We start from the raw sequence: 27,246 nt of genomic DNA on the forward strand, positions 1-27,246 counted from the left end.
ACTCCTTCTGCCTGACTGCTTTGAGCTGAGATATCAGTCCTTTTCTGCCTTTGGACTAGGACTGAAGCATCAGCTCTTCTTGGTCTGAAGCTTGCCAGTTTTCAAACTGGAACTTACATCATAGGCCCTGCTGGGTCTCTGTCAGCTTGCTGACTGCAGATCTTATAATAAATCTCTTTTTCTATACACACACACATCCTATCAGTTCTGTTTCTCTGGAGAGTCCTAATACACCTTCTTCCCTGACTCTCCCTTCCAGAATCTCCCTTACATGGGAGCCTGAATCTCAGGGACCATCTGCCATTCTGTTCGAAGCCAAGTTAGGAGGGACTAGGGGCTCATGACCCTAAGGAGGGCATGGAAGGGTTCAATGAGAGTGGGACAGGGGTCTGTCCACTAGCCTAAGACAAGTGAGAAGCCGAGAGAGCCATGGTGGGCACCTCTGGGCCCAGGAGGAGCCTGCGGGGCACTCAGCTCCTGTCCCAGCTGAGCCCTGATGAACCTGACACCAGACATCAGAACCCCCATCTCACTGGGGTCCGGGAATCTCACCCTATACCCAACCCCAGAGGATGGAAAACTGACCTCATGTCAGGCTGTCTGTCAGAGACCGCCAGGGAAGCAGGAGAGCTGGTCTCTGCTCCAGCATCAGGGTCTGCACTTCGTAGATCAGATCTGACCGGGGAAGTGAAGGATGGTGCACCGACTACATGCTGGGCACTGTTTGCCCTAGTGCGTGCGTGCATGTGTGCAAGTGTACGTGTGTCCGTGCAAGAGAGAGACAATTTTATCAAACATTTGTAAAAGTTTATACAACAAAAATGTACAGCTTGATGAACTGTAACCCCGACCCAAGTCAAGAAATAGGACATTACTAGCACCCAAGAAGGCTCTCATATGCTAATACAAAGTTTTCACGTGATATCCACAATCATCTTTACAAGAAAGGAGGTGTTATTATCCCCATTTATCTGGAAAGAAATGAAAGTTCAGAGATTCTGAAAGTTCAGAGATTCAGAAATTTCCTAGTTTCGTAGTCCATCAGTCAAACCCGAACTCTGGCATTGTGTTTCACCCCCGAGCTCCTTCCACCCTCTACCAGCTTCTCCCAACAAAACGTGAGCAAAACACAGAGGGGAGGAAGGGCATTTGAAGGTGTGTTTGAATCTCCTCGACGCTGAGGTCTGGAGGACTGCAAGCAGGGCTCCCACGCCGGGCAGGTGGCTGGACTCGCTGAGACTGGGGCCTCTTTCAACTCTATGCTCAGTGACTTATTTTGTTTTATTTTATTTTATTATTTTATTTTATTTTATTTTATTTTATTTTATTTTATTTTATTTTATTTTTTAAAGATTTTATTTATTTACTTGTCAGAGAGAGAGAACACAAGCAGGGGGAGCTGCAGGCAGAGGGAGAAGCAGGCTCCCCGCTGAGCAAGGAGCCCGATGCAGGACTCCATCCCAAGACCCTGCGATCATGACCTGAGCCGAAGGCAGCCGCTTGACCGACTGAGCCACCCAGGCGTCCCTCAGTGACTAATTTTATACTATCATTAAAATGAAAATGCAGGGAGCTCAGGGGGTGTCCCGTAGATCTGTCCCCGCCAGATCTTGCCCTCCCCAACTCCGCATTATGAATGGAGTGAATCATCTGGTAAATAATTCACTTGTCATCGGGCCAGTGAGGGTAACAGGAGAGCGGGGGTGGAGGTGGCAGAAGGCTGAGGTTGGCAACCCGAGCCAGACCCCCAATCCTTCTGGGGCTGGGCTTTGCTCTGGAGAGAGAGTGCCGAGTGTCAGGCAGGAGCCCCAGATGGACAGCCACCCGGGGAGATGAAGCCATGGTGGGTCTGAGGGCTCTGCCCAGACCTCTCTGGCTCCTGCTGTTGACACCCCTCTGCCTTCTGCATGTGGGGGCCTCCGGTGAGTGACACTCAGGCCCATTCCCCACTCACATCCTGCTATTTCTCCGCCTGCCTTCCTCGGGATCTCCCTTTAACACTTGCGTGGCCATTCAATGAAGTCCATCAACTTTGTTTATCCACTAGACCTTAGCCAGCGTGCCCTGAGTGACCACTCTATGCCAGGCAGGGGAGGCAGGGCTGGAGCAGAGAGAGCATGCTGCCTTACCCTCCCAAGTCTGGGGTTGTCCCGACGGTCCCTGTCGGGTAGTAAGCATGGAGCGACATGGTCAGATCTGGGCTTCCAACTGTTCCCTCCAAAGCGGATGGTCTTCAGGTTGCTGAGAGCCCTTGGGAGACCAACAGTCTAGCTGAGAGATGCTGGTAGCTTGGGCCAGAGCAGTGTCCACAGGGTTGGGAAGAAGCAGCTTCCTTCCGGGTTAAGTGTTGTTCTTGATCAAGTGAATGGCAGAATTTTGCCCTCGGTCCCTCCCCTCCAGCTTAATGCCTGTCTTCTCTTCTCTCTCCGGAGAAGCTGCGAGCAGTGGGGAGAGCCTGAGATCGGGAGCTAGGCTCCACTCCCAGCTCCACCACCTACCGTGTGGTTCTAGATGAAGTGACTTCATGCTCAGAGTCTGAGGGGGATGTGATTACTGGGTAAAGGTAACGCGGGTGCAGGGCCTCACACAAAGGAAGCATTCAACAAATGGAAGCTAGTGTGAATCATTCCTGTGCCTTGTTTGTCATCTGAGGCATTTATTGTCGTCCATGTGTGCTGAAGCTCTGCACCTTATAGTTACCTGGCCACGGGGGGACAGGAGAATGTGGGGCTCAGGCACATGCTGGCGTTCCATGCTAGGTCCTGAGCAGAAAAGAACACCGTAATGACTAATGTCACACTCCCTGATAGACTGAAAGCTCCAGGGAGCAGGGATGGGGCAGCTCATTTGTCATCGTTAACCCTGGCACCTGGTACGGGGCAGGCACCCCATAATTGGCAGTTGACCACTGAATGCTGGATGGGCTGACGGCAGGCTGGTGTCACCTTTCTCTGCTGTAGTGGGTCTGGAATCCCCCGTAGAATCTTTACACAGAGACCCCCAGAACCTGAATTGCCAGTGGCCGTGCAGAACTCCCAATCTTGGGCTGATCATCAGATTGACTTCCGGAAGCTTGTTAAAAATACAGATTCCTGGGCCCCGATGCCCTGGGGATGCTGACTCTGTGGTCTGGGATGAAGCCCGGAGTATTTATTTTTATCAAGCCCCCACACTGGTCTGATGGCACAGGGGATGGGAGCCTCAGCTCCAGTCTGTTCCCTGACCTCAGTCAAGGATTCCCCCAGGCCGCCAGCTCCCTCAGCACAGAGAGGAAACTCCGAAGCTCACTCAGAAACCGTCTCTTCCCCACCAACTCAGAGGAGAAGGAGGAGGGGCCCAAGGAGGGGAAGGAGGAGAGCCCAGCCCAGCCCCGATGTCCTGCATCGCCGCTCTGTCCCTAGGGCAGCCCCGCCTGACCCACCGAGCCCCTGACTAGGAGGCCACGTCCATTCAAGGAGTGCGGGGTGGCTCTGTGGAGCTGGCCTGTGGCTCCGGACCCTCACCCCGACCCCCCCCCCCCCCCCGCTCCACCGCCAGTGGTCTTCTGGAGCTTCACTCCCCTGGGCTCGCTGACTCCCCGGCCTGTGGCTGTCACCAATGGAGCGGAGTCCAAGGGGGAGGCCGGGGCCTTGGCTCTGGGGGCCAAGAGTCTGCGGGAGCTGCAGGAGGGTGCCTGAGGCCGCTTCCCATGCCAGGCCCTGCACTCGGCCAGGGGCCGGCTGCACACCCCCTACTCCGGCCTCACTCTGGCCGTGCTGGGTGAGGGGCCTAACTGGGACCTGGCTGACCTGAGTTGCTTTGCCTCTACTTGCATGTGCTTCCCGTTGCATGGGGCTGGGCCCACGTTCCACAGGGCCTCACGTCCAGGGACGGAGAACACCTGGACTCACAGGGAACAGAGGGCCAGGGCCCCGTGGGCAGGCCAACCCCCCAGCCGGGCATGGGTCTGTAGTAACAAATGCAGGGCCTCTCCTGCCTCTGGCCTGTGCCCGTATCAAAGCCTTGGGTGAGGCTGAGCGACCTGTCCCCTGTGGAGGGGACCTCTGTGGTGGCCACATGTGCAGTCTGGGAGGGCACAGAGCCTGTGACGTTTGCCTGGCGACATCGGGCACCTCGAGGCCTGGAGGAGGAGCTGGTGGAGGTGACGGAGCGATGGCTTCAGCTAGACCGGATAAACAGGACACACCTGGGCTGGTACATATGCAGTGCACACAACGCTGTCAACCGGCTGAGAGTGATGGGACCTTCCCTGATGTCATCTGTGAGTCAGACTGGGGAGGGGGGGCGGGGGGTGTGGTCAGGGCTGGCCCCTACCTTCCCATCTGCACCCTGCCTCCCGACACACCGCAGGGCCCCCAGCAATGCCCCAGCCCGCTGAGCGGCTCCAGTAAGCGAGAACCTCAGGGCACTGTACCCCCTGGGACCAGAAACGGATCTAGTACAGGGGTTCCAGCCTTTTCCAGGTCGTGAGCCCCTCTTCCCAGGAAAATGAGCATACATTCAGAGTCACAATTTTACCTATAATTATGGTAAAAGGGGTGGCCCATGGAGCCTGTCTTTGGGTTGAGCCGGAAGGCCGGGCAGGGACCAACTGAACCCTCAGGAAACCAGGGAGCAGTGGGCAGGGAGGGCAGCAAGTTGGTCCCAAGTCAAAGGCTGAGAGACTCAAGTTAGAAATCAGAAGTCTGTCTTTAAAGCACTTGAAGAGGGGCGCCTGGGGGGCTCAGTTGGTTCAGCATCTGCCTTCGGCTCAGGTCATGATCCCAGGCTCCTGGGATAGAGCCCCACGTCGGGCTCCTTACTCAGCGAGGAATCTGCTTCTCCCTCTCCCTCTGCCCCTTCCCCTGCTCCTGCACTCTCTCTTTCTCTCAAATAAATAAATAAAATTAAAAAAAAATAAAGCACATGAAGAGCAAACAAAGGATCACTTCTCAGAACTTATAAGGAACCCCAAAACAAGCAAGGAGAAAGAAGTAGCAACCGAATACAAGAGTGGACAAAAGTTCTTTCAGTAAAGAGAACAAATAAAGCTAATGAACTTTTGCAAATTAAAAAAAAAGTAATTTAAAAATGGAATGAGAAGTCTGTGAGAAGGAAGGAGACCAGGATGGCCTAGAGCTACGCTGTCCAACGTGGCTGCCGTTCACGTGGCTCCGAGCGCGGCAGATTTGCCTGAATCAAACAGCTGTGCTCAGCCTACCAAATGCACGCTGGATTTTGGAGACTTAGTCTAAAAAAGAACATAAAATAGTCAAATAGCTCATCAATAATTTTTATAATCGATTACACATTGAAATAACATTCTGGATGTATTTGGTTAAATACAAAATATTGTTAAAATTATTAAAACCCATTGGTGCTTTTTGCTTGGTTGGGTTTATTTTTTCTTTTCAGGATTTGGCTACTGGAAAATTTTAAAAATCTGTGGCTCGTATATATCTGTTGGACAATGCTGGTCTAGAGGATGTAAAAAGCCAGGACTAGCGACGTCTTGTCTTGTGGGTGGTGGTTTGTGGGATTGCAAACTCAGGACCATGGAGGAGGGAACCTTCCCAGGTGGGGGCTTCCAAGGGCCTCTGGGATTCCTCAGGGACTCCGAACTCCTGCTCACCCACTCAGCCCCTGCCCCCCTGACCTGAGAGCTCAGCTCTTCGCTCACCAGCCCCTCAGAGGAATCCATCTTTCCCCGCCCACCCACTTCTCCCTACTTCTCCTATCCTTCACCCTGTGACCTCTGGGCCCCCCGGGTGGGCCTCGGGACCATGGTGCACTGGTAGCGAAGTCTGTCCAGCCCCATCCTCACCCACTTCTCCACCCAGATCCCTCCTGTGCGGTGCTTCCCATCCTCGGGGCTGTGACTTTGGTCTGCACCTGGCCTGGGAGGCTTCCAACTGCCCCGCTGCAGTGGGAAGGGCCCCAGGGAACCGGCCCTACCGCCCTTAGCAACGTCACCTGGAGTCAGCCAGCCATGCAGCTCCCAAATGGCAGTGTTTTCACCTGTGCTGGCCGGCCCCCAGCCCTGGCGCTGCCCACCCTCTGCAGGATCATGCTGTGTGAGTGGACTCAGGACACAGCAGGGCTCTGATGTTCCAGGCAGAGGTGTGGGTGGGGGCCAGGGGAGAGCCCTCGAGGGGCATTGGACTCCAAGACTTGCCATGTAACAAGGAGGTGGGCAGCACTCAGCTCAGACCTCCCTCCCAACTGCTCTCCGCTCCAGCCCAGTCTCCACCACACTGCCCTGTCCTCTGCAGCTTGGGCTTGGAGCCCCGTGACACCCTCCTGTCTCCCAGCCTCCAGGGGCAGCAGGCTGTCATTGACCTCACACTATTACTGCCCTCTTGCATGTTGGTTGGTCTTGAAATGTGCCTTTAGCTTTCTCTCTGCTTTGAAAACTTCTATCCGCCTCCCAAGACGAAGTTCAAATGCCAGCCTATTTTCAAAGTCCTCCTCCCTGAAGCCCCGGTTTGTCTCTGTACGTGTACTCTAGCATTCATCAAATTATATTATAATCTTGTCCTTGGTGTCTGTTCCCACGATTTCTCTGGCACACGGTCAGCCCTCCATAAGTGGTGAATGAACAAATGAATGTGTCACTGAGTCAGTGGGGGAATGAGTGAGTGAAGCAATAAACGAAGGAAGGGGGGCACCTGGGTGGCTCAGTTGGCCAAGTGTCTGACTCTTGGTTTTAGCTCAGGTCATGATCTCGGGGTCATGAGATCTGAGCCCCTCAGAGGGCTCTGCACTCAGTATGGAGTCTCCTTGAGAGTCTCTCCCTCTCCCTCTGCCCCTCCTACTTGTGCTCTCTCTCTCTCTCTCTCTCAAATAAATACATGAAAATGTGAATAAACGAAGGAAGGCGGGAAGCGAGGAAGGAAGGGAGGATGGGGGGAAGGGCTAGGCCTACCAAGCCCCTCTTCCTCCTGTAGGGCCATGCTGAGCCATCATTCCCCTCCAGAGGGTCCCCTCTGAAGCCCCACCTGCTGGACCACAGCCACAGTCGGAGACCAGTTCATCATGCTGAGCTGTGAGTGGCTGGGAGGCGAGCCCCCTGCCCTGCTGAGCTGGCTGGACGGACGGCAGCAGCCCCTCGCTGGCCGTCCACCTCCTGCAGGCTCAGGGAGACCTGGCTGGCCGAGAGTTCACCGGCCGGGGCACTCACCGGCTCAGGGCCCCGGACCCCCCTGCCAGCTCCAGCCGGGGGAACCGGGCTGGTGGCTTGGTTCTGGGGTGGAGGCGGGAGAGCAGCCCTTTGGAACCAGGAGGAGGGGCTCGGGGGGCTGTCTGTGCCAGAATGCGGAGTGAGTCAGGAGACCGAGTCATCTCATCTCCCGGGGACTCAAGTTTTTTTCGATCCATAAGATCAGAGGGTTTGGTCTGGGCCTGTGTTGTCCAGTAAAAATATAATGTGAGCCATATATATAATTTTAAGTTTTCCAGTAGCCACATGTGAAAGAGCAAAAAGAAAACAAGAGAAATGTTTTATTGAACTCAATATATCCAATATATTATTACGTCAATGTATAATAATAAAAAAATTATGAATGAGGTATCCTATATCCTATTCTGTCCTCAGAATCTGGTGTGATTTGCTACAGCACATGGCAGTGTGGGCCGGCCACAGCATGAGTCACTCGCGGCCGGGGCTACCGCCGTGGGACAGCTCCCGTCTGGCTGCCCCGGGACTCTGTCTCCCTCATTTGCATCAATTTGCATGAGAGGTGCCTGATCATATTCCTGCCTCGCATCAATCGGTATTTCAGGCGCCAGAGGTCTCTACCTCTCTCACTGCCTCTATGTGTTTTGGGTCTGCTTTCTTTCTGTCTTCATCTGGCCCCGCCAGTCCTATTTATTGCCAGCTCAAGAAAAAAAAAGAGTTAAATATTGAAGTGAAAAATGTGAGAAAAGCACACAAAGGAGCAGGTACATATAAAGGTTCTCACAAAATGATTCACGTCTTGGTCTCCCGGGGCTCCCAGGAGGCCCTCCGCTGGGAATATTTCCCTCCCTCCGTCTCGGGGCTGGAAATTCCATCCTAGGAGATTCACTGACACCTGAAGTTCTGAGTCTTTAGGACTCAGTCCATAAAAACTAAGCACCTGCTCTGGGCCCAGTCCTGTGCCCGGGGCAAGGAACTGATGGGCCATTAGGGAGAAGGAGGCTCCATGGCAGGTGCTAGGAGGGAGGCGGTTAATACAGAGGTGAGTAAGGCAGGGGCCCCACCGGCGGGAGCTGAGACAGGAGTGGGGTAGCTGAGGGGCATGGGTGCACATTGTTATTCTCAGGGAATCTTGGAGCAGATGGTGGTAGGATTCGGGCATAGAATGGGATCCTGGAAGAAGCAGCAGACTGGCCCAAGGCAAGCTTCACTATCAACTCCGCTGGCCCTGTCTTCTCACTCTCTTCCCCTCCCCTTCCCCTCCACGGTTGGCCAGCACCTCACCCCCAAGCCTTCCCACTAGCCCGGGCGCCGGGGACCCCTTCCAGCCTTACCCTCTCTGTCCCCGCAGAAGCTCCGCAGTTGGCTCCGTGGCACAGTGGCTCAGCCCCGGGTGTCCGTGCTGGAAGGGGGCGAGGCCTGGCTGGGCTGCACCCTCCTGGGAGGCATGCCGCCTGCCCAGCTCCTGTGGCTGGGACCCCAGCAACAGCAGGTGGAAGCCGGCACCCCTGGATTCATGCTGCACCCTGAGGGTGCCCAGCTCCACCTTCGCATCCGGGATGCTGACCCAGCGCGCCACAGGGGCGCCTACCAGTGCGTGGCCCGCAACGCCGTGGGCAACAGCAGTCGGAGCGTCCTGCTGGAGCTCCGGAGTGAGTCAGGGGTAGTGGGCGTTTGTGTGGCGAGGGGCAGGGGCAACCTCCAGCCGTGGCCCTAAATTAGGGCGAAAGGCACGGGAATCCTCTGCTCCAAAATTTGGACACGCGAGCTCCGCAGGCCCCGACAGGCCCTCCCAAGCACGGACTCAGATGGGCTTATGTGAACGGGACTCTGCCGCACCCTCGAACGCAGGCAAACGGTTCCCCTTGCTGTCAGAATCATCTTTTGCTCAGTTTAGAGATGAGGAAACCCGTGCCACGCTTCGGGTTGCCTCTCCACGAAACGGGAACAAAGTTGGGTGCGGGGCTTGCACGCACGCCGTGCGGTTGTGGGGGTGCAGGCACCTCCCCCAGGATACCCAGCTCCTCCCAACGTCACCATCCGCCGCCTGACCGACGGGAGACACCGGAGAGACGTGCAGCTGCGGTGGGCCGCCGAGGGCCCCGGGAACCTGACGGGCTTCCTGGGGCAGCCAGGGCCAGCGTCCCAAGCCCGGGAGCCGGGGCCCGGGAGCCGGCAGCCAGGGTCAGGGAGCCTGAGAGCAGGGGCCGGAGGCTGGGGGGCGTGGCCCCGGGGGGCCGCTATGCCTTCCGCGTCCCGGCTCTGAATCGCCGCACGGCTGGACACCCCTCCGAGGTGAAGACACCAGGCGCTGGGGCTAGCGCCGTGGAGGGACTCACCCTTTCTCCACAAAACGGAACCCCAAACCCCGGTTCATCTTCCTCCTCACAGGGCATCCTTTACTCCACTCCTTTGCCTCCATCCCAGGCGCTTTCCTGTCCTCCACCCTCCCCTCAGGCCATTCTCCACTGCTGTCTTTCCCATCCCTCCCTGGGAGGCTCTGGAGGCCCCAGGCCTAGGGGTAGGAGCTACAGTTCAGCTTGAATCAGAAGAAACGGGGATGGGGGCGGGGGGTACAGGGTACTGGTGATTAAGTAAGAGTAGGGGCCCAACTCTGTGCCTCAGTCTCACCGCCCAGGGCACAGGTGGGCTCTCGGCTTCCCACTGCTCCCTCTCCATTCTGGGAACTCCGTATTTCATGGTGTCCTTCCCTTCAGGCCCAAGCTGCCAAGGTAATTGGCCTGCTGCCTTCTGTGCCAGAAATGGGGGACTTGGCTGGGGACTCGAAAGCCCAAGAGCACGAGGCATGCAGAGCCCTTCTTTCCTTGGGAAAGACTTGACCTCCGATTCTGTGGGTCCAGTAAGTATTGCCCTTGATTGCCTACCATGGGGCATTGCCTGCTTGCTGCCCTCGAAGGCTTTGCTGTCCAGTTCAGTAGTGGTTCCAAAACCAGGTAAGCAGCATTCTCCCCTCTTAGCGGAGCCCCTTCCCCGTCTATCCAGCAGTGCTGGGTGCAGCGGGCACAGGAGCGGTGGTGGCAACGGTAGCCTTCCTACTGGTGTTCCAGTATCCTGCCTGGCACCGGAGACTTTCCCCTGTGAGTGGGAAGCTCAAGGGCAGGGTTGCTTGACTCCATAGGGGGCCAGGTCTAGACCTATCTAAGGAGAGATGCAGACCCCCCCCCGCCCCCACCCCGGGCAAGGGATCTAGGCTCTTCCTTAACTGTGACCTCTCCCCAATGCTAGCTGTCCATCCGGGCTCCGACTCCCAACCTTAGGCATTTGCGGCCACCCCTCTCTGGGTTCCGGGGTCTCTAGCACACAGTCTGTTGGGGAAGGGAGGGTTATTTTCCCGGAACCTACACTGGGTTGCTCAAGTACTGCAACTTCTTTTCTTCCTACAGGCCTTGGCCAGTTGCTTGTTCCCATGTGAGTGTAGAACCCCAGTCATCCTGGGGGTTGGGGAAAGGAAGGCCGGGGAGGTGCACTCTTCCGCTTCACCCTCAGGGAGCCAAGTCACCAATACAGGGATTCAAGGGAAGGCCTGGAGGCACAAGCAGGTGAGCATGATTTTATCCCAAAGATAATTACTCATATGTAAGGAGAACAGTCCTGAGTTTCACGCGTAATGCTCAGTCTCTGGTCCTGAGAACAATCTGGGACACCTCTAAGGCGTCTGTCTTTTGTAGGCATCGAACCAACACCCACCACCCCAGGTTCGGATCCTGCACAAGAACCCACGGATGCCCCAGTTAGTGTCACCATCACTGTGACTGCAACGCTGTGAGCCCCAAGGGGAGCACCAGATATGCATGGACGAGACAGGTGGGAGTTGGAAAGATCCCTGTGTCACACTTGGTCTTAAAACCAAGATGGCTAAGATACTGGCTACCTTTCCCTGCTTCATACCCAGTCTTCACAGGAGGACCAGGCTCAGCTGCAGGGCCTCTAAATGACCCGGTTACAAGAAAAGTCCTGGCCCAGCTTGTGGCAGAGAGAGGTGGAAGGATGAGGGAGACACACAAGTGGAGAAAAGACAAGCCGGGTGTCCAAGGCCACGTGAGAAGGGTGGTCCTGGGCACGGTGCCTGGTGCGTTATGAGCAAGCTAGCCGCTTCCACACAAAGCCTGTGAACTGAGCAGTTGCTGAATAAATCCTACTCAATGCAGTCACTACGAGAGGGCTATTTCAACTGCAGCTCCCACAGGGAGAGGCTCAGCCCAGCGTACGTGCTCCCTTCATTCAACGGTAGCAAGAAATGTGCCCTTCTAGTTCTTGATTTCCCAAATCTCAAATTCCTTCCCCAAGAACACAAGCTTCGGTGACGGGAGGGACCAGCTTCATCAGAGGGGCAGTGGAGTCAGGTGCCCATCCCTGGGTCCCTGTGGCTCTTTTCGCTTTGGTAGAGGGGTATCCCCGAGTCTGCAGCAGTCAGAGGGACGCACAGTCACTGGACTGCGAGAGTGTGTGCCAACATGACAGAGCAGAGGTATTCCAGATGTTCCTGCCTGCCACCAGGCCTGGGGGGAGCTCGCTGACAGGGGATGGGGGCTGTTCCGGAGTCGTACTCTGTCAGCTGTCAGCATGACGCATGGGCTCCAGTGTGTGTGTGTGTGTGTGTCTGTGTCTGTGTGTGTGTGTGTGTGTGTGTGTGTGTGTCTGTGTCCCCGAAATCTGGGTGAAACACAAATGAATGCTTGTTCAACCGACTAGAAGAGTCGGGACTCCAAGCTGCCTCGGCAGGGGCCTCAGAGGAGAAGTAGCAGCAAGAACCAGAGGACGACCTTGCCAGCAACGAGTGGTGCCTGAGAGGAGACGGGAAACAGACAGAAACGGAAGTTGCTTCTTAGGTTCTCACAGATTCAGACTTTATTAGAAAAGGGATTTCAAGTTCTCTCAAGGCGCTCAGGACTGGAGCTAAGGTTTAAGGGAGGCTTAGTTCAACATGGGGAATGAAATATGACAAGGCCCCACCCCATGCCAAAGACCCTGTTGGCTGTCTGTTCAAAGCAGCCCAGGCACTTTGATTTTTTCTTTCAGGGCTGCTTTTCTTGAGGAGGCTAAGTGTCTGCCCAGGAGTTCACAGAGATGTTGCTCCAAGCGAATGGTAAACACAGACAGCAGGCCAGAAGGCCCACTCCTCCCCATGCTCCTCAGGCTGCTCTCCGTCCCTCCTCTCTTCCTTCCAAAGAGATAGAGATCCCTACCACCCCCCCCAAGGGGACACCTGGGCTCAGGTATTCTCCCAGCCTCCCCATAAAACACCTGCTGGCCTAGATCCTGTTCCTTCAGGGTCTGGATCTCTGCGGTCAGAACAGAAGGGATTAACTCACGTGGCTCTGGGATGTACGATAGGGATTTTCAGGAGAGGACGGGGATGGCAGTTCCAAAGAATTTCCAAGGAAGACGTACACCCACCCCGACCACAAGCTATAAGCAGCTTTCTACAAACAGGGAGTATCTGACGGTCCCCATCTTCACGTGCTACTCTACAGGAAAGCAGCATTCTCTTTTAATATAAAGTCATATCAACCAGGTAAAACCTGTCAACGCTACATCATTTAAAATATGTACAGTTCCAAACATAACATTACAACTTTCAGGAAAAGAAAACACACTTTTCAATAGGATACAAAAACATGCATCTCAAAGCCATTACTTTAAAAAAACAGAGCAACACAGGTGGAATGCACCACGAGGTCAAGTTCCTGGCAGTACTCCACCTGGAATGAGCTCTCTGTGACATGGTCAGCCTGATACAGACGTAGTGGTCTTCACAGACTCACTGCACAAACACAAAGCCCAGAAAGAAATGCTTTTGGAAAAGACCACTTCACAAGGTGTTTAAACATTGCGAGTTCATGTACATCCTCCACAGCACCTGTCAGCCGACTACCAGTACCTAGTGGGTAAAAGGACACAGTGAAATGATACAACCGGAGCGGGGGCGGAGTTTGACGCTAAAACAAAGAACCACAGAGAATTCTAAGACGAGAAGGAACATGAAGAGGTCTGACCAAAGATGTGCTCACTAAGCCCAGGGACGATCCCGTTCCCGGGGGGGCAGCGGCGGTGGTGGGGGTGAGGGCTGTCACCGGGAGACTCCGGGAAGACCAAGTGATAAGCACGGAGCTCTGCCCGCGTGGGACAGAGGGTAACTTCTGGGCTTCAGGGTCACAGTCAGAGGAACCACGCGGCAGGGGTGGGCGAGAGCGTGCGGAACTGGGCTGGCTCCATCGCAAGAGGGAACCGCATGCTTTTGGAAAGCAGTCTGGAAAACTGGAAGGAGCTCAGATTACGGCTCCGGGTAAATCGGGTTGAAAGGCAGGCTCTGTGGTGGGGGGGACTGTGTTGGAGATTTGTTGGGAGGGTTAACGAGAGAGCACACAGCAGCACCGAAAACGGAGCCTGGTACACAGCAGTCACGCCACAGATGCTGCTGTGTCCTGACTTCCTGGGGAAAGCGACACCAGGCAGGACTGTTGTTGGTGACGGTGTAGGTCATACAAGTTCCGAACAACTCAAGGTTAGGGAGAATGCATAACTCCTCAACGGTAAGGCAATTATATATATATATATATATATATTTATATATATATATATATATATTTATATATTTATATTTATATGTCTCAATATATAAAAGCATTTTTTATAAATAAAATACAATAAAAGGGATAACACTTAAAACAGCGTTACTAATAATATAAATAAAAGCAGTCCACAATGAGATTGCCCTAAAGATAAAGTCGTCTTCTCTTCCTAGTGGACAAATCCCATATTCAAACTCAATCTTTAAAAGCAGTTTATGACCTAAGGCTCATGCTAGTACACCTCTGTTTCCTGAATCAAAGTGACTGCCCACAGATATCTACTCCCCAGTTTTCTAAAACCCCCTTTGTGACAGCATGGCTGTATCTTGGTTGGCAAAACACAGGGTATGTTTTCATATTCTGTGCACTAGGACTCTGTCCTTTGTTAGTCACACAAGTAAGGGAGGCAGCTATCCCCCTCCAAAGCTAATTGCATCTACACCACATGAAGAATAAATTCAGTATACTCTAAGTACGGACATTGGGAATGCAGAACTTGATTCTACAGTATCCCTAAAACCTGACCCTGAAATCATACTCACTACATTCTACTCAAAGTCATTCTTGCATAGTGACCCAGCTCAAACAGCGTATTTCACTAACAGCTCTATTTATAAGATACGTAGGCATATATAAGGGGATACTGATTTACATAAACAGTTGATTAACATAGTATTCTAGTCTATTTCACTGCAATTTCTGGGAAACTGTGAACTTTTTTCATTTATGCTGAAACTGCCTGACTCTACATAAAGAGAATCATTTTCTAATTTTTTCCCCAAAGGGATGCACAATCCAAAAACAAGCAGTGATCTACTGAAGCTTGACTCAAGCTATTAAAATAGCTATTAAATAGGAGTAGTGTTTTCTCGTGGGATTTTTTTTTTTTTTTTTTTTTAGATGTGGAGAAGAAAAGCCTTCCAAAGGCAGCTGCAAATGTCCTTGTCACTCAGAGGGAGCCGTAACTATGATTTATGGGCTCTGCTAACCAAAGCTTCAGGTGTGTGTTTACAATGACGACATTCTAAAAAAAGTCAGGAAATTTCAAACCATACCCCTTTCCCTCCAAATTAAATCTTTTCTGACACTCACATCTTCCAAGTGTTGCCCATGTTGGAAGCTTGAAAAATAATAATTTTCGGGTGGCATGACACCGGGAGCACAATGTGCGTCTTTCTTTCCAAGTCGCCACTTTAAATTCATTTTGTCCTACTCTTAGAAACAGTCAGAAAGAGCCCTACAGTGACAATCTAATAAACCAATCCAATTTTAATGCAGTGGGACCTGACGGCTATCTTTTTCTCTCCAGCCGTGGTCCCCTATCTGCATACAGCAATAACCCCACAGACCTTAACCTCAACCATGTTCATGACACCATCTGTGACTAGTGCCTAGAAAACCAAACATCATTTGTGCTCGTGTGCAGACGGAGAGTCGACAAGTCACCTATCACTTCTGTGGAAGGCACTCATACAATTCATAAGACACCTGCTATTACAAACACTAGGTTACAACTGAGCGTGACTTCCAATGTTCTCAGAAAGTCTGATAACACAATACATCAAAGAATAGCTTTCCATCTGAAAACTTCAGTTCCCTCTTAGCCACACTGGCCAATAGGTTGGATCCTTGCAGGAGGAGCTCTTATGGCCACTGAGGTTCTCAGAAACATGGAATGATCCCACCGCTCTCAGATGATTGAAAACTACACAAAACTAGGTTGTTTCCTACGGGAGGGGGAGGAAGGAAGAGGGAAATTTTAAGGCATAAATAATACAAAAGGGCACACACTTTAAGATACATTCATAGGACATTACTACTACAAAAAATAAATAATGATTTTCTCTGACTTGAATTCATGTCCTTCACACACAGTCCATCCCCAGGCCTGTTTTGTGCAGTTACTGGCTTAAAGTGGGAACATGACTGGTCATTTGCACACCTCAGGTTTCTTGGGGTTGCTGAAGGATCCCTGCAGGGCTGTCTAAAGGAATGCCAGGAGGAGACCAGGTGGTCTTTTCAGTAAAGTCCTTGGACACAAGGGGCAGAATAAGAGGATTCCAACTTAAAATTTTGTTCTCTGTTTCTGAATGGACACAGCTGTCTCCTGAAAAACACAAAGGTTTGGGAGCATTATGAAATCAGAAAGGCAGATTTTGACAAAACAGTCTCACAACATTACTTTGAGCAATAAAGAAAGAGTAACGAGTAAATGTAGAGCCCAGTTACGCTGAGTTTGACTTTGAGAAAGAAAGTAGGTTTCAAAGATTTAAAATAAGGTTGGGCTCTCATGAACAGTTGTACAATTCACCTGAGGGCTAAAGCAAACCCCTGAAAATCCCGCAAATAACCGCTTTAAGGAAAGGCTACAACTCCAGAAGCAACTCAAATGATAAAAAAGGCCCATGGTCATAAAATACATTCTTCCAGCAAGTCTACTGTTCAGGCACAAACCAAATCAAAGCCCATTTGGATTTATTCTCCAAAATGTAATGGGATTAATAGCCTGAGATGAAGGACATGAATAACAGAATTTCACAGAATTCCTTATATAGTCACTTTTTCAAAGTCCCCAATACCTCCCACCCAATTTTTAAAAAATATGTGAGTTGATCACAGAGAGAACATCCTGAAAGCAACTGTCCTCACATAGGTCTTAGCTAACTGAAGACCAGCTAGAAACTTAAGATTTATAATGTCTCCCGGTACCTCTGTTGAACTCTGCTGTATCTTCTGAGCACTCAGAGTTGATCTCATTCCTACTGTCCCGACAGCAAGCATGCTGAGCAGGTCTCGGTGCCATGTCGTCTTTGAAACTCTCCTCAGGTGACTGGCCACCGTCGGGAACTGTGGAAGCCAGACATGCAGGCATCTTCATGTGACTGAGGGGCTTCATTTCCAAACCATCCTGAGGATAAGGTGCTACCACTGGGACCACAGGAAGGGGGCTGACGCTGAAAGTGCTGTTAGTTTTGGTGAAACACCTACGAAATACAACCAAAAGAAACAGAACTGTGTCTAGAGGGATCAATAATTAAAATACACTTAAAAAAATAATTAAAATACGCTTATTTTGAAGTACCACTTGGTATTTTGTATTCACAGATTCTTAAGAAAGATTAGTGCTCAAAAATAATGAAATGATTCACTATGATTTGAAATATTAAGAACTCAAAAACTACAGTTCAAATGGAATACAGCAGAAGAATACACCACTTAAGAATAAAACCATATGTGGGGCACCTGGGTGGCACAACTGGTTAAGAATCCGACTCTTGGTTTCAGCTCAGGTCATGATCTCAGGGTCATGAGATCAAGCCCCGAGTTAGGCTCCGTGCTGAGTGTGGAGTCTGCTTAAGACTCTCTCTCCTTCTCCCCCTGTTCCTCCCCCACATCTCTAATAAATAAATAAATCTTAAAAAAAAAATAAAACCATATGTGAGGACCTATCTCACAGGCTTCCTTTGCCTTCTGAAATTGTCTTCCACTTCATAATTAACTGGTTCCTGAATATAGCACACAGAAGAAAAAGGCCGTTGGCCACTGGAAGGAATGGGGGAGAAAAAGAAGAGAACAGAAAGCTAAGAAACCTATGGCCACATGAGAGGACTAATCTCATGAAAGCCAACAAAAACGCACAGCTTTGAAATCAGATAATACGTTCCCTCTCACCCTTGAAAAAACACTACATGGATTAGACATTCAAAATCCAGGTTTTGTTTATTTTTAAATTTTTTTCTTTGCAGAGCTAGTTGCTAGAATTTATTAGCACTGAGCATTTCAATTCTGCTCTACTTTTATTTCCTGCCCTCATCTAAGATACGTGTTTTCTTTTTTTCTTTCTCTTCTTCAGACTGGATAATTTCTATTGATCTTCTAGTTCCCTGATTCTTTCTTCTGTTGTCTCCAATCTGCTGTTAAGCTCATTCAGTAAATTCTTCATTCCAGTTAATTGTACTTTTCAGCTTTGGAATTTCCATTTGGTCCTTTTTATAGTTTCTATTTCTCTGCTGCAATTCCTCATATGTGAATTCATCATGTGTTTATCTTCCTTTAGGTGCTTGAACATATTTATAATAGCTGCCTTAAGTTACCGCCTGCTAATTGTGATAGCTGTGTCACCTGAGGGTCTGTTTCTATTGGCATTTTTTCCATAAGTCTCACATTTTCCTATTTCTTCACACGTATAGTAATTTTTTTTTACTGTTTTTTCCCCCCTCTAATTTTCTGGTTGTTCTGTTGGTCTTGAACTCCATCCTCTGACACCTTCTGTTTGTGTCCTTTACCCAAGACTGGAGAATGCCCTCCTGCAAAAATCCATGAACAAATGTCAGACATTGTCTTTCAAGTTTAGATTTATTCAGTTTCTGCCTGCTTCTGGTTATTCTCCAATACTTCCAAATGGTCCAGATTTCATCATTATTACCCTTGGATGATTGAGTTATTCCATCATTAACAGAAGCTGGAATTACAGAAATATATTTTTTATTTCCATAATTTTAAGAAGAGTCTCACGAAGACATTTCATTTGGTTTTGATTTAGGTATGTTAGGTAGGAAACACATAGCACTGACTAGTAGTATGATGTAGCTAGGCAATGTTAGGGAATAAAGGTAAGAATTCTTTGGATTTCCACCTTTTTAACATGGAATGGTACATTTCTGGGGCATATGAAAATCAGTAAAAGGAATCCAAGCAAATGTTACTAGCATCTCTGTTGGTTCAAGTTATTGGAAATACCAAATGCTAGACAGGAAGAAAGATCTGAACCTGAAAGAGAGTAAGATATCTGTCAGTAAACCAGATCCTTAATTTAAGTAAGTCCAATATTAATTTCAAATAGAGAAATATACTTACTATACATTTAGTGGAATTCAGATACTCGTCACCTGAAATGAAAGCAAAGTATGTGAGGCATTCATTTGTACAGAATAGTTTGAGTAAAAGATTATTTAATAGGACTGTATTTTAAGTTTTAATAATATAGAAATATATACCTGATTCAAATAAAACCCAACTGTTTCCATGCATGTCTTAAGCCAATAAAAAATGAAGGAAGCACGAGTATAGAAGGAAGTTTGCTGGAGGCAGAATCAGAGCTTTGGACTAGATAGATCATGATTCCAGGAGAGTATGGCATTCCTTATTTGTCCCATGCTACATTTTATTCTATTCTCAATTTTAAAAGCTTTCCTGGGATGCTGGCAAAGGTGAGCACTAATCTCCTGACAGCCTTTAAATAATGTCTGTGTTATTGGGTTCTTTCCTTCTTGGATTTTGTCAGGTCTCTTCCACTGTCCCAACACCCAGGGAACCTGAGAATCCCCCTGAATTGTTTTCAGTTCATGGGGATCAAATACAGACTCTAAGTAAGGTATTTACCCAAAATGTGGGGCATGGTCAGAGGCAAAAACAAAAGAAAACAAAACAAAAAACAAATAAAACAAAAAACCCACAAAAACCCCACCTTTCTGAATTCAGACACTACTAATGAAAATTTAATGGATACTATCCATTTATATAAATAACCTTACCTACAAGAACCTTTTATTCTAAAAGCATCTGCTGAACAACTTCTAAATGTCAGACACTGTGGTAGACACTAAAAATATAAAGGTAAATACAGCATATTTCCAGCTTCCAGTCAAGCAGAGGAGATGGGACAAGTAAACAAATGGTTACAGTGTGATGCAGTGTTATATAATAAGATATAAAAGACACTGTCAGCACTCACCTGTGAAATGGGTAGTAGTATGTGTGGCTGATGAGAAAGAGCACTTCCCATGTGACCAACTAGAGACCAGTGTCTATTCTTTCCTACTCAACTGTCTTATAGTCAAGGAAATTACGTTAGGTAGTGATTATTGAGTTAGAGAATAAGAAGGATTCCGATTTCCCAAAACCAGAATTATCTCTGTTCAGGGCTATCTATGTGGCTACCATGATTTGTTGGAAATAACTTCTAAAAATTAAATTGCTGGTTTCTAGCTATGACTGATTAGTTTGTATCAGAAGAACTCTCCTGCCAAGGACAACTACAAAGGATGGAGAAAGTTTTATTTTATTTTATTTTATTTATTTATTTATTTTTTTTTTGAAAGTTTTATTTTAAATCTGCTGAAGTCATCAGAGGGCAACTACCAAAGCAAGCACCTGAATGGCTGAGATTCCAGAGAGAAGGTAAATGTAAACCTGAGTTTCAATACCACTTTTCCTCTTGAGGCATTTGCCCAATTCAGTGCAAAAAGAAAAGGCTAAGACATCAAGCAAAAGGTGGTGGCTGCAAAGCTAAGAAGCCAAGCAGGACTCCCGACACTTTCATGGCACTGGGAAGATAGAAACTGGAGTTCAGAGTCTCCTAAAGAGAAAAAGATGTTCCACTGGGACCCTTGAAGGTTTATGCTATAAAAATAATGGTGAAGTAGAAATAGACAATGCTTTTATAGACACTGAAACTCATCAGTAAAACAGGTCCATCCCTAATTGGATGAAAATCATTTGCCCCTTGCCAAAACCAATCCTTCTCTGGAGGGAGAAAACCTCCTCCAGAGCCTCTGTGAGTTTTTATATGCAATGCCCAGAATTCATAAAAAGTTACCAGGCATTTCAACAGAAAGAAACAAGAGAAAAATAAGTGATGCATATACTGACTTAGGAGGCAAAGACTTTGAAAGACCTGGATGCATATATTCAAGAAAACCAATGACAAGACAAAGAATTTTAACAGAGACCTAGACTCTACTATTGGGATATCTATACTAAAATGTAGAATAACTGAAATTGAGAACTGAATACACGGGGTGAAGAGCTAACTGGGCACAGATGAACAGAGGTCCACTGCACATGAAGCAGGCATTGCACACCATTCAGACTGAAGTATAACAGAAAGGATGGGAAATATAGAAGGAAGCTTAAAAGACATGTGAGGCATAGTGAAAAGCTCAAAAATGTATATAGCTGGAGTCTCTCTGAAGGAGAGAAAAGAGAATGGGACAGAAGCCATATCTGGAGACATAAGGGCTAAGAATTTGCTAAAACCAATGAAAGCTCCAGCACAGATTCGAGAAGTCATATGAACCTCAAGCAGAATAAATACAAAGACAATTACACTTTTGGACGGGAATAATTAAACTGCTGAAAGCAAAATACGATGTGAAAATTGTAAAAGCAGCCAGAAGAAACAGACGTTATTACTTTAAAAGGGAACAGTACTAGCTGCACAGATGATTCTCTTCACCAGAAATGACAGAAGCAATAATGCAACACTGTTAAAGTACAAAAAGAAAGTAACTGCCAGCCCGGAATTCAATAAACTACAGAAAGGGTCCTTCAAAAAGGAAGATGAACTGAAGGCATTTTCAGACCAAAACACTGGGAGAATTTGTGACCCTCAGATCTGTATTATAAGAAATATCAAAGGCAGTTTTTCAAGTTGAAGGAAATGAATGCCAGCAGACGCAAGAAAGGAAATACAGAAAGGAACAAGAAGAAAGGTAGTGTTAGGAATTCTGAATAAATACTGACTTCAAAAAACAGGAACTGTAATGTCATAGAGGGTTTTAATTATTTGTAGAATGAAGACCTGTGACAAAAATAACACAAAACCCTAGAGAAGGAATGGAGTTAAAAATGGTCTAGGAAGTGGTAAAGTACTATATATACGGGACTCTGATTCAAGTCATAATGTCCAGCACCAAGCACATAGTTCATGGCACACCGTATGACCTCGAAAACATCAGATTTTTTTTTTTTTACTATCCTTTTTCTTAAGTAAATTCACTATCGGGGGGTAGAGGGGGCCATGACTAAACTAATCGGAAAATACCTTGTAATACCTTGTTAATGCCCAATACTAAGGTAAGACATGTCCATTAAAGTGAGAATGAACAGATACACTTACTCCTGAAGCTTCTTGTATCCCTGTAGTAGTTATCTCCGTCTCTGTTGTCTGGGTTTCCTTTTATCTGTTGGTTTCAAAGTTGTCTGACTTAGAACTTCAGTCTCCTTGAGGGCAGGCAATGACTGTCCTCAGTGTCAGAGAAAGCTCTTAAAACAGTGAGACATACAGCACACACGGTCAGGTCCTTAAAAAAAAAAAAAAAAAAAAAAATTCCCGACGGTGATGCTGTAAAACTAACTGAGCTTCTGGCTTGATGCCTCATTTCTCCGCAAGAATCTGGAAGTCACGCAGAGGTCCTAGAAACCTAAAAGACCAAAAGGGGTCATCAGGTCAGAAAGGAAAGTTTTCATTTAAAAGAAGCAAAGTTAAACGGTAGGGAAAACAAAAAAAATACTTGCCAGAATTAGAAAAACCAAGGAAGTTCCCTAAAAACAAAATTTTATAAATTAATAATTTGTTTAGGTAGATAGAAGATGAATGAAATTTCATCATGTTAACATAAAATAATGAAGACTCACCGGATAGTAAGAAGCCTTAAATTCTTCTGTTTCTTTCCTTCTAGTTTCTTTTTTTCTGTTCATTTCTTGCATTTAAAGCAAAGGATGAGATTTTTAAATGAAGTGTAAAGGCGGCCCTAACAGTCTGAGTGTGAGGCACCTCTGTGAGGCAGTGGAGGTGAATTGCATGGGTGGGGCAGGACCGAAGGGATGGCCAAGACAGAGGGGCCATGGCCAACTATGACGGATGATAACCCGGTTTTTCTGTGTCGGAATAAACACACAGATTAAATACACAAGATGTTTTAAAATAAATGACATATATTTAACAAGAAAAAAAAAGTACAATTTTACTATTCCCTGTTCCTTGGTATCTATTTTTCAGCGAAGTGAAATAGGAGATGACAGTCGCCGTTCACTTTTGTTCTGAATTGTGACTCTCAATTCACAGAACGGTGTTGAGAGTAAGATCATCCTTCGAGTTAGATGACCCACTTTCCAACAGGATAAACCAAACTGATTTAAAGTTTTCTAGTACACCAAATCCTGACTCCTAATCATCAGGAATTAACCATTTAGATAACCACATGTAAATAATTCCATTCTATTCCAGGTATCTACATGTGTTGGCATAAAAATGGCTTCAACTTAGGGGTTATGTGCTAAGACACAAGCATAGAGGACAAAGTATATAAAAAAGGAATAGGGGCGCCTGGGTGGCTCAGTTGGTTAAATGTCTGCGTTTGGCTCAGGTCATGATCCTGGAGTCTTGGGATCAAGCCCCGTGTTGGGCTCCCTGTTCAGCGGAGAGTCTGCTTCTCCCTCTGCTCCTCCCCCCTGCTCGTGTTCTCTCTCTCTCCTTCACTCACTCTCTCTTTCAAATAAATAAAAGTCTTTATAAAATAAAATTAAATTTAAAAAAATAAAATAAAAAAGGAATATAATACCTGTTCTGAATAGAATTAGGAATATAGCATGTGAGAACAATTTTACTGATTAATACTTGAACTAAAATTTCCAAAGCTTGTCAGGTAATCACATAAAAAAATATAAAGACCCAAATCTATAGGCAGTGAAAAAGAACAGGTCAAATGAGTCTATCTGCAAATATCTGACATTCATCAAGATGCTCTTATAGTGCACATCTTACAGTTCATATAGTCAAAGAGTTTGTAATTTCACTGCCTTAGGCTTCTCAAATAACCCTTCAATTGCAGTTATTATTGGCTTAAGGCAGAGTGAAGGTTTTCACGGAGTTGTCTCTGGCTCAATGAAACTACTTTTCTTAATTTTAAGTTTAAAAACACCGAGTAAATAGAACTCTGGACATCTTGCCACATACAAAAATGTGTGCTAAAATGAATTCAGGTGGTCTTAGTTTACCAAGATATCTTTCAGTTAACAGGAAAGACCTGACAAACCTGTAAGATGGAAAAATGACTATTATAGTGTCATAAAAATAATATTCTTGAACCCACCATCTGAAGAGCACACACTAGGAAACAAGAGATTGGAGTAGTGGCATAGAATTGTGCTTGGATGAGTATGTTGCTTTAGTATTTGACTAAATGTATTTTGGACATTCTAGCAAAATTATCTAGGACCTCTGAAATATTTTCTAGTGAAGTGTTCCACTTCTGTATACACAGTTGGATATTTGTTAAGCATGATTACATACAGAATTACTCCGATTAGACACCTGCATAAACTGTGAATTAAGTTTCCTCTTTTCATTATCCCTAGAGGGCAAAGACTGGCTATCCATGAATTTCTTGGATGTGTGACACTTACGTTCATGAGTATGTTCTTGAGACTTCTGAAACGGTCACATCTTGGTGGTGGTTTGTATTAATATTCAGCTCACTTCTGTTTCCTCTTGCCTCAGTGTCTCTGTCATTTTGCTGGCCCAGCCCTTATTTTTGGAGGCTCATCAGTTACTATGCAACAGAGCCCTGATGACATTCCCCGGTGGCCATGGCTGTCCCCCACTCTCATGGTATACTCTTTAATGGGAGCTGCCCTTTGGGAATTACCTTACTGGGGATTGTCACATAATAGGTGACAATAAATGACTGAGTACATTACTGAACATGACAAGTTTACACGCATGCTATCTTACAAATAAAAAGACCAAAAAACAAAAACAAAATATCTTATCCTAACCACCTGACTTCCTGACAACGGGCCCTCGGTCTCCATCTTTTAAGTAGGAAATATAGAACTTCCCCAAAAGGAAGGTAATGAGCAATTTTAAAAACCAGACACAGTGCTGTGAAGTTTTTTCCTAGGGGACCAGGCAAGATTACCACAGATGGAAAAGAAACGAAGTTTTAGGTTTTGTGTGTTTTCTGCCTTTGGTTTTTATGGCTTAGTTCTGAAGTAGCTATGTGATCAGCCACAGGAGACGGATTGAGTCATAACAATTCACTTGCTGGAAGAAAGGATTTAGGCATACTCAACAAGTAGTCATTTTCACAAACTTAACAAACCAGCTGGGTAGCTCAACTCGTAGGCCAGAAAGAGCTAGTACTCTAACGAAATGTTTGCATGCTCATCTCTACACACTATTTCTATCTACGTGGAAGGTTCCAAGTTGGTGAAAGAGTGTCCCCAAGCCCAGCAACACACAGACTTTCAAGGTCGTCATCAGCAAAACCTTGGAGATCATTCATGGTATCTGTGCTTCCTAAGGCACTAAGTAATTTTATTTTTCCTTTTGACCATCAGCCATGTATAGCTTGCGCTTTTTTCCCCAGATGGATTATATACATATTTCCAAGCTGATTTTTACTTGGCTACTTCCTGCCCACTTCCAATCTCGTTAGGACCCTTAATTTCTTATTCCTTCCTGATGGGACCTCTCACTTCGTTCGTCTGTGAATTCCATCAGTGTCCTCTCTACTCTTTTACAAATTATCAAGACTGATGGTAAACAGGCAGGACTTAACGTCAATCCTTTCCCATTAAACTCGCCAAGCAGCTGACAAACCCCAGTTGATTACATATCCAGAATTGTGCCACTGCCTTTTAAATTGAGGAGAGGAGAAGAGAGGAAGGAGAATAGAAAGCTTTTGATTTATTTGATTAAAATCTGTTACATTCTTGAAATGCACAAGGATTTCTCAATTAAGTCTTTAGTGTAGGGGTCTGGCTCCTCACAAAGCTGCATTCTATATGCCTCTTTCTAGCTGTCCATGGTGACCTATTACATATCATTCTTAAATTGTGAAAAGCGTTCAAATTAACTGAATACAGTGAAGCAGGCAGTCATTTACAACATGCCACAAAAGCACGAGAAGCAAATAAAACTCCACAGATGCTGGAATGTACATTCCCCTCTTACTTGTTCTCACATTTTCACATCAGTACTCCAATTTAGACAATAAATGCAACATTTTCTCTCCAGACAGTTATTACCAAAACAGAGGGGATGATAAAAGGGGTCTAAGGCTGGCACTGACTTGTTTCTTAAGAGCCCACTCTACAAAATATATTTAAGTTTAAACCCAAGAAGGCATGGCAGGACACTGTGCAGCTAAGATTACAGAGGGGGCAAGCCCTAAGCAAGACTCCCTCAGTTCTTAGGCACCTGTGGAATACGAGAGCCACCCTAGGTAAAGGTGAGTTTGATGTGGTGTCTAAAAGGATGACTCCCAAGGGTGTGCCAAGGGGTAAACAGTTTGTCCTCCTCTCCTGCAGTGATTCCTAGCTCAGTGGGTGCACGCAGTTACCTAGATAGCCCGCTGCCGGCCTCCTCAACCAATCCCTAGTGTCTTTTTTTTTTTTTTTTTTAATTAGCACCTCTTAAATCTTGCAAACTCATGTACTTCTCTTCATGTCTACCGCAACCGTCCTAGGGCACAGCTTCTCCTCTGCGCTATTGCAACAGCCATCTCACTGGTCCCCTGTATCCTCTCTTGCCCCATCCAATGTATTCTCCAAACTCCATCCAGAATGTTCTAGCACAATACTGTCATTCTTAAAATCTCTTGCTGACTCACCACGGCTCTGTATGACCTATTTGCACTCACCTTTTACCTCTGACCCCTTCGCTTGCTTGGTTCCTGCCACATTAGTCTTCCTGAAGCTCTGTTTGGATCCTGGCATTCTGCTTTACAGGTTTTGCATAAATGGTACCTTGGACAGTTTTAAACCTATCCCCTTCTCTTTTACCTAGTTTTACAAATTCTTCAGAGTTTCAGAGCAAAATGTCGCTTTTATGATTTATTTATATCATTTTGAAAAAAGGTTATGTCTCCCCATCAAACTATAAGCTCACTTATAGTGAGCAAACCAGGCAGGGACAATGCCTGATTTGCTTACTGTCCTCCAGGACCTAGCTGGGTGTCTGGCCCACTACAGACTTTCAACAAATGTTTGCTGAATGAATAAATGAACACCTTTTCCTTTCACTCTCCTTATGCTATCACACCCCTTGCATCATCTCCTCGAAGACATTTCAAATAACAGCACCAGAATCTGATGCTTTATTTGTTGTTGTTATTATTACTATTATTATTATTATTTTAATGTAGGCTCCACACCCAGCATGGAGCCCAACATGGGGCTTGAACTCATGACGCTGAGATCAAGACCTGAACTGAAACAGGCGTTGGTGGTATAGTGGTGAGCATAGCTGCCTTCCAAGACCTGAACTGAAACCAAGAATCGGATGCTTAACCGACTGAGCTACTCAGGCACCCCTCCTCGAAGACATTTCAAGCCCATAAGCAAAAAATAATAAAAGAGAGAACGCCTTATAAAAAGGATGTCTAAGCACTTTAAATATTTATGAAATAAGGCAAAAACAATGCCTTAAATAACTAAAAATAATCAGACATAATTACTGTCTCCCTTGGTGATCCCACCCATATTTAAGTTTTATCACTTAGATGCAAATGACTCCTAAGCATGTCTTATAGTCCCGATCTACCCCCTGAACCCAACAGCAGCATTTTCATCTGTGTCCTTGCTTAGATATCCGACTGGCACTTAGAACTCTAAATGCCCAAAACCAAATCCATCACCTTTCCTCAATATGTCATTTTATTAAGTTCCTTCTTTCTTTCTTTTTTCCAAGATTTTATTTATTTATTTGAG

The 27,246-nt window shown here is 47.0% G+C and overlaps 2 protein-coding genes across 13 annotated transcripts in view; one reads left to right on the forward strand and one right to left on the reverse strand.

Annotated features, from left to right (window-relative positions):
• Positions 1–1,840: 1,840 nt before the first annotated feature.
• VSIG10L2 (V-set and immunoglobulin domain containing 10 like 2) lies at positions 1,841–10,943 on the forward strand. Its single transcript, XM_035723117.1, is given in 15 exon segments — positions 1,841–1,922; positions 3,402–3,508; positions 3,510–3,757; positions 3,985–4,229; positions 4,232–4,261; positions 5,820–6,053; positions 6,956–7,085; positions 7,087–7,187; positions 8,485–8,808; positions 9,169–9,285; positions 9,288–9,466; positions 10,135–10,258; positions 10,561–10,585; positions 10,664–10,716; positions 10,846–10,943. Coding segments are annotated over 15 exon segments (2,097 nt in total).
• Positions 10,944–12,002: 1,059 nt separating this feature from the next.
• The window catches only part of CDON (cell adhesion associated, oncogene regulated), a 98,348-nt gene continuing 83,104 nt past the window's right edge, over positions 12,003–27,246 (reverse strand). For 7 of the 12 annotated variants that reach the window (XM_027580811.2, XM_027580808.2, XM_027580810.2 and 4 more), the window contains 3 exons: positions 16,459–16,733; positions 15,692–15,856; positions 12,003–15,476 (listed from right to left, as the gene is read on the reverse strand). In XM_027580811.2, coding sequence (XP_027436612.1) covers positions 15,693–15,856; positions 16,459–16,733 — 439 coding nt within the window. In that variant the 3' untranslated portion in view covers positions 12,003–15,476; position 15,692. Of the gene's footprint in view, positions 15,477–15,691; positions 15,857–16,458; positions 16,734–17,443; positions 18,520–18,606; positions 18,639–21,649; positions 21,834–22,046; positions 22,075–22,167; positions 22,411–27,246 lie in introns of those variants that run through there. The other 5 variants (XR_003517588.1, XR_003517589.1, XR_003517590.1 and 2 more) reach the window with 5 other exon arrangements.

Source organism: Zalophus californianus, chromosome 11 (assembly GCF_009762305.2).
Source record: "Zalophus californianus isolate mZalCal1 chromosome 11, mZalCal1.pri.v2, whole genome shotgun sequence".
NCBI lineage: Eukaryota > Metazoa > Chordata > Mammalia > Carnivora > Otariidae > Zalophus > Zalophus californianus.